Source organism: Nicotiana sylvestris, chromosome 3 (assembly GCF_000393655.2).
Source record: "Nicotiana sylvestris chromosome 3, ASM39365v2, whole genome shotgun sequence".
Classification (NCBI taxonomy): domain Eukaryota; kingdom Viridiplantae; phylum Streptophyta; class Magnoliopsida; order Solanales; family Solanaceae; genus Nicotiana; species Nicotiana sylvestris.
This window is the reverse complement of record NC_091059.1, coordinates 25163500-25171217: the sequence shown is the minus strand read 5'-3', so window position 1 is coordinate 25171217 and position 7718 is coordinate 25163500. Positions and strand designations below refer to the sequence as shown.

At 35.0% G+C, this 7718-nt stretch overlaps 1 protein-coding gene across 1 annotated transcript; it reads left to right on the top strand.

Annotated features, from left to right (window-relative positions):
• The first annotated feature begins 4625 nt into the window (after positions 1-4625).
• Positions 4626-6111, top strand: LOC104229069 (18 kDa seed maturation protein-like). Its single transcript, XM_009781646.2, has 2 exons — positions 4626-4785; positions 5587-6111. Exons 1-2 carry the CDS (start codon positions 4699-4701, stop codon positions 5968-5970), a joined length of 471 nt encoding a protein of 156 aa, XP_009779948.1. The 5' UTR covers positions 4626-4698; the 3' UTR covers positions 5971-6111.
• Positions 6112-7718: the final 1607 nt, after the last annotated feature.

Here is a 7718-nt window from a genome sequence, read left to right as displayed (position 1 = left end):
ACCGCAGATTCTTTGAGGCGTGCCCAATTCGACCAAGTTATCCATAACTCGTTTTGAATATTTCTTTTGTGAAGTTGTGGACGTCAATCTTTGAGCCGAGCTTAAGTGAAATCGAAAATTTAAACTACCCATGGAAATAGATCTGACAGTCTTTTGTGATATTTGTTATGTGCACATCATTTTAGAATTGCCATGCCTAACAAGGAATAACCTTCTTCTGAAGTATACTCCTTAGTTCTTTCCATTTAGCTTGTTTGACGTCTTAGCTTTTCTTTTATTAATCTGCTCGTATGTATTCTTGGGTGCTCTATGTGTTTAAATGTTTTGTTTTAGACTTACTTTGAATTGGATGCACTTGAATCGTGGGAATCGGGGTGATAGAAAATCTTTAAATGGTTCCTTCTGATGGTTTCAATTTACATTTTCTCACTTTGTTGATATCTCAGTTTTCTTAAATCCTATCTTCCTTCAAATTGTTTGGATGTTTATCTCGTCAATTAGTTGTTTGGATATGAAAATATTTTGGATGATTGTTGAACTGTGGGTGTGGGGAAAGTTGAGGCCCATTAGTGATTAATTTGTTCACATGGTGTCGGGTTCGGTCTAATAAAAAATGAAAAGTTAAAAAAAAGGAGTGAGCATGATTTAGAATTTTCTTCTACCTTATTTACTTTTCTTTCACTTGTTTATTTAATTACATTGTCCGCTAAGAGCATGCTTAGGCGACCACATTTGGGTAGGCAAGCCTTAGGATTTTTGTTGGTTTCGAGGCGAGAGGTTGTTCCCTTAGTTAAATTTATCCGGAGAATGCCCCAAAAGATTTGTATATTTTATCCGGAGTATGCCTCGAGGTATTTATTTTTGGAGGCCGAGAGAAAAACTCGTAGTACTTTTATTCTTGTTTTATTTTATTAGGTTGGGATGACCTCGAGCCTCTTTTTGATTGTTTATTTTCTTTTTGTGTGATTTTACCTCAATTAGAATATCCTTTAAAGCCAACTTGATCATGTGCGCAACCGTACTAGTTACGGGACTCGGGGAATTCCTAACACCTTCTCCCCGAGTCAAATGAACTCCCTTACCCTAATCTCTGGTGCGGACTTGGTTTTAGAGTCTAAAATGTTTTAAAAGGAAAAATCATTTTTATAAAATGGTGATCTGACACACCGAAACCAATTTCAGATGACGACTCTGAGTTATTTTCTTTTGAACAAATTTTTATCACTTTCTAGTTGAAAAACCCTTTTGAGCTTTACAAGTCTTTTTATATTCTTAAAATGGTTTGTGAAGTTTGAAAAAAGGGTGTGACAACTCGGCACTGTACCGAACAGATTCAGCCCAAATACAAATGACAACTCAGGCACAGTCACTCAGTACTGTATATGGCCAATCCAGCCCAGATATATATATATATATATATATATATATATATCTGGGCTGGATTGGCCATATACAGTACTGAGTGACTGTATATATATATATATATATACATTAACTGACATTCAGTCACTTAGTACTATATAGACTAATCCAACCTAGGGGAAATCCATCCCAAAAATGTAAATGATTCGGGCAAGATCCATGCCAGGGAAGATTCAACCCTCAAAATAATATCAACTGCACTCACTGTATGAGATGCAGACTCCGAAGGGGCTCCTTCAGCCAAAGAGCTATAATTTGTATGGACAACTCACGTGTTGCGCGGATAACTCACGTGCTATAATATCAGTATCTGGATTCGCACGGTCAACTCAAGTGTTGCACGAACAACTCACGTGCTATAGTATCAGTATCTAGATCTGCACGGACAACTCACATGCTATAGCATCAGTATCTGGATCCGCACGGACAACTCACGTGTTGCACGGGCAACTCACGTGCTATAATATCAATATTCTCGCAATGTCATCAATCTCTCCAGTCTCTCGGGCTCAAAATATCATGAAAAATTATCCCAAACATGATAATATAATGTATCAATAAATAGCAACAGAGAGTGAGATATGATATGAAATGAATGAATATGACTGAGTATGAAATTACAATTTAAACAAATAGTTCAACAGCAATGTGACCTCTGTGGTCTTAATAATACCGGCATATAGCCTCAACATGATTTTTAACATGATTCTTAGCTCAATTTCTTTAACACATGAAAGTACATGGATAATGCCAAGATTATTTGACTACAGAATTTCACGGAATCAATTACGTCACAATTTCTACGGTGCACGCCCACACGCCCATCACCTAGCATGTGCGTCACCTCCAAACAAATCATATAACATGTATTTTCGGGGTTTATACTCTCAACTCCAAGTTTAAAAATGTTACCTACCTCAACCCGTGCAATTCTTTATTCCAATAAGCTTTTTCCTCGCGATTCGGCCTCCGAACGCCTCGAATCTAGTCATAAATAATTCAATACAATCAACACGAGGTGTAGGAATCAATTCCATAAGAAAATGCTAAATTTCACACTAAATCTGAAAAAGTCAACAAAAAAGTTAATAGTGGGGCCCATGTCTTGGAATCCAATAAAAATTATAAAATTTGAACCCCCATTCAACCACGAGTCAAACCATATCAAAATTACTCAAATCCGACCACAACTCGGCCTTCAAATCCTCAATTAAAGTCTATGAAATTTTATACCATTTTTAATCCAAAACACTAATTTGTTGATACAAACAACAATAGTTCATGTAATTTAACCAAAATCGAGTTAGAATCACTTACCTCAATTCATATGGTGAAAATCGCCTCAAACATCCCTTCAATTCGAGCTCCATAGCTCCAAATACGTTAAAAATGGCAAAACTCCGTTTTAGAATCTATCCAGGCAAGTCGCATTGGACACCTACGACTTATAAATTACATTTGACACCTGTGATTTGCCCGTGCCCCAGAAAATAACAATCTTTTCTGACACAAAAATTTGCATAACTCTCTCATACGATGTCCAAATTCGATGATTCTTTTTGTTATGGCTCTTTAATTTCAATACGGATCTAATGCTTCAATCAAAATTGAATTTGGAGCTTATTTTCTTACTGGGTTACTACTTATGCTTGAAAAAACGATGTTGAAACATTCTAGAAATATCCAAATTAAATTCTGGGTATAGTGCAAGGATTGTTATGCCGTGAAAAATAATAATGTAAGATCATTATACATTGAATGATAATAATATAGGACCATCCAGACCTAACGGAATAATCAAAACTCCCATTTGAGGTCGAATGCAAAAACTCAAACTTAGTCAACTCTTTCAACTAAAGGCCTCTAACATGAAATTTATTCTTCCGAACTAATCCTGAAACACCTAAAAATCAAAACCGACAATATACACTGGTCATAATACATCATATGAAGCTACTCAAGACTTCAAATAGTTGAACGGGATATAAATGCTCAAAACAACCAGTCGGGTCGTTATAAGAATGTAATAGCATACATACTTTTATAAGACTTACCAAAACTCTATAGACATTTATACTATTTAAAGGGTGATGAATTAAAAAAATATGAAAGATGGTCAGAATATAGATCCATCAAGCGTAAAAAAAACTAACGCAAAGACAAAGAAAATATAAATCACACGAGTGGAAAAATATTAAGCAAGTTGGGACTCAAGAATAAAGTCTATAGAAGATTAAATATTCGAAAATATGAATTTAAATCATACAAAAAAAACACATTCAACACATTGTAGTTTGCTACTTATAATCGCTAGAATACCTTGTGTCTTGCGAGTGAATGTGCTAGAAATAGTTTAGTCTCAATAGGAATAGTATAATAGGTCTGGGAATTCGTATTTTGAGTTTAATTAATTGTTGCCTTATAACCGTTTTCATAATTCGAAGGCCCAAGGAAAATTTTAATGCATTATTATTTTTAAACTTAATATATAACTATAATCCCATGTAAATTTACTCGGTACGGTTCGGTATTTTTTGATTTATTTTCATAAAATAAAAAATATACCCTAATTATCGGTACGATTATAGATTTATATAAAAACTTACGGTTTTATTAACAGAAACTTAAAAATCAGTTCGATGCGATACGGCTCGGTCAGTTTAGTCGATTTTTAAATATCCATTGATACCCTTAGCAAAGAGCATAAAATCATATTTCTTTTTCAACGAAATAACTTACTCCTCCGTTTCAATTTATGTGAATATATTCTTTTTAGTTCGTGTCAAAAAAATTAACCCCTTTTTATATTTAGAAATAATTTACCTTTATATAATAATTTATAACCACTTTTTTTTATACCACAAATTCTTTTCTTAAGCTTTATGCCCAATCAAATAGGTTCATATATAAATTGTAACGGAGGGAGCAGAAGAAAGCAAAATAATACGTCGTATTTCAATTTTTAATTTTATCCAAGAAAAGAGCAAGTAAAACCAAAATTTCGAAATGAAAAGAAAAATCTTATCCAAAACATAAAGGAACCAACCAAAGACAGTTTGCGTCTGTTACGAAGATAAAGACACCTGTTTAGACAGGTGTTGGAATGAGAATAAGACTCGGTAAAGAAATGACACGTATCTCTTCTCATTCGCGCTCATGTACAAATCTATTTAAGTTCTTTACATATACATGGTATAGAAACGAATCACATTTAGTTAATTTCTCGACAGATTAAAATAGATTTTCAAGAAAGAAAGTTGGTGTAAAAGAGTGAAAATGCAGGCCATGAAAGAAACAGCATCAAACTTTGCCGCTTCGGCAAAGTCTGGCATGGAGAAGACCAAAGCTGTTGCTCAAGAAAAGGTTTTCCATTACTTAATGGTTTAGTGTATACTATACACGATATCTTCCCATTAATTGTAGACGAACAATAATCATTTCTTAATAGATATTGCTCTACTGGCTTGAATTATATATACTTCCTATATATCTCAATAGTACTCCTACCATTTTGAAAAATAATAAAGGGTCTTGAAATATACAATAACTAAGGCATTAGCGCTTTGTGGATACAGGATTGTATTACTATGCTGCAATTATATTGCTACATTAGTTGAAGCAGCCAATTGTTTTAGTTTTTGTTGTCATTTTTGAATTTTCTTAAAAATAAAATTCACAGAATAAAAATATTACAATTCACAAATTTTGCACTCTCTTCATTTCAAAAAGAATAATCCTGTTGGACCTATTATAAATTGGGTTCCTTCCATTTCAAAAAGAATTAACCTATTACCATTTAGGAGTCATTTTGATCTTGAATACTTTGATGCAAATAGTTTTTAAAGAATTTATTTTTGTATTCACCACAAATTAGTCAATTTGACCCTCATACTCAAAAAAAACTTTTTTTAGTTCCAAAAAATAGAAAGGAGTAACTTAATGTTGAAAATATATACTCCTAGAAAATGTATGGTTTAAGGAAAAGTTGTTGCTTATATACGGGTTGTGACATATAAACTTCTAGCATTAGATCTTGATTTTCCTTTCTTTCTTTTTTTCCCTGAGCACAAGTGTGCTTTAACAAAGAAAGTTTATAAAGCGAGATAAAGTACGTAACCAAGAATTAACAATGTTCTTTTTGGTAATATTGCTTGATGGAAACAGATGGAGAGGATGACAGCAGACAACCCAACAGAAAAGGAGATGGCAACAGAAAAGAAAAAAGAAAGAATCAACGAAGCCGAAATGAACAAGCAAGAGGCTCGAGACAAGAATGCAGCAGCTAGACAAGGCTATTCTACTACTGGCACTGAAAAGACGCATTCCTACTCGACCACTGGAGCCACTGGGCACCCAACTGGTGCGCATCAGATGTCAGCATTGCCCGGCCACGGCAGTGGCGAACCGGCTGGACAGGTGGTTGAAGGTGTGGTGCAGTCTCACCCCATTGGAACTGCCACTGGAACTCAGAGATCTTCGGCTGCACATAATACACATGGTGGTGGTGGGGTTAACACTGGCTATGGCACTGGTGGTTCTTATAGTTAAAATTTCTGATTTAGCCATTGTAGCTTAATTTGGTGTTTGTTACTGTTTCTTTTCTTTTTTGTTTCTTTCTTTGTTAAGAGTGATGCATATTTTTGTCCTTTTAATTTTAATAAGGCGAATGATGTAAGTGGTGTATGTGAATTTGTGCTTAGACAACACTTTTATCATTTCATAAATATATCTATTTTGTAGAGAGAAGTGTGAATTGATTATTTATTTGCGTGGCGTAGTGAGGTGGACACCACAGTTGAGGAGCGTAGGGAGGATTAATGAGATGTTGAATGCCATATTGCTTAAGGATAGATTTTAAGCTTGTGTATTCTCCGCCCCCAACTGAATAGAGTGTGCCAACACTAAGCTAAAATGGGTTTTGCACCATACTAAGAAAGTTCACAAACACTCCTTGAACATCTGATTTGTTCTTTAATGGGAATAACCAGATGTACTCGATGTTGCGGAAGCCAAATGTATATAGTGTGAATAAGTCACAACTACTATACCAAAAATTATGACAGCCACCAAATAATAAATAAGATAATAAAGCAATAATAAAGGGAACACCAGAATTTACGAGGTTCGACTAATTTTGCCTACTCCTCGGACACAATCAATATTTTATTCCACTTCAAAATACAAGTGAAATAATACTAAAGAGAGAAGATACAAATGCCTTAAACAGATGAGAAGGCAAATGAGAGGTGTATTTAAATCTTAAACATTAAGCCTTCTTTTATAGGGGGAAAATTCCCCCAACTTTTGTTTTCCCACCGATGTGGGACAAACATTTTGCCAATTTCAACAAATCTCCACCTTGGCAAAATTCCACATCTTCAATTTTCTCTCAATAACAAATTTTGGTTGTGTCTTCATCTTCAATCTTCAGTGTTCAACAATGTTGATCAAATCCAAACAATGTTGAAACTTGATCGCAGTCACCACCTTTGTCAGCATATCAGCAGGATTCTCCGTAGTATGAATTTTCTTCACTGTGACTCCACCTTCTTCTATGATTTCTCGTACGAAATGATACCGAACATCAATGTGCTTCGTCCTTGCATGATAAACTTGGTTCTTCGCTAATTGAATAGCACTTTGACTATCACAAAAAATTGTGATACCTTTTTGTTCAACACCAAGCTCCTTTAGCAATCCTTGAAGCCAAATTGCCTCCTTCACAGCCTCTGTAATAGCCATGTACTCTGCCTCTGTTGTAGACAAAGCAACTGTTGACTGCAAAGTAGACTTCCAACTAACTGGTGCCTTTGCAAAAGTAAACACATAACCAGTAGTTGATCTTCGTTTGTCCAGATCACCCGCAAAATCTGAGTCACAATATCCAACTACAGACTGATTGTCTTCCTGCTCAAAAACTAACCCGACATCTACAGTATTATGAATATACCGTAGAATCCACTTCACAGCTTGCCAATGCTCCTTCCCTGGATTGTGCATATATCTGCTAATAACTCCAACAGCTTGTGAAATGTCAGGCCTTGTGCAAACCATTGCATACATCAAGCTACCAACAACATTTGCGTATGGTACCTTTGACATATACTCTCGTTCAGCTTCATCCATTGGCGACATATTAGTACTTAGCTTAAAATGGGGAGCAAGTGGAGTACTAACTGGCTTAGTCTTGTCATCTATGCCAAAACGTTGTAGTACTCTTTTCAAATATTCTTTCTGAGATAAACAGAGTTTCTTTGAACGTCTATCTCTTATTATCTCCATGCCAAGAATTTTCT

Excerpts from the sequence above, each read along its gene's own strand:
- LOC104229069 (XM_009781646.2), top strand. The coding sequence starts at position 4,699 with ATGCAGGCCATGAAAGAAACAGCATCAAACTTTGCCGCTTCGGCAAAG. Across the intron at positions 4,786-5,586 it reads AAGCTGTTGCTCAAGAAAAG|ATGGAGAGGATGACAGCAGA; the intron begins GTTTTCCATTAC and ends TGATGGAAACAG.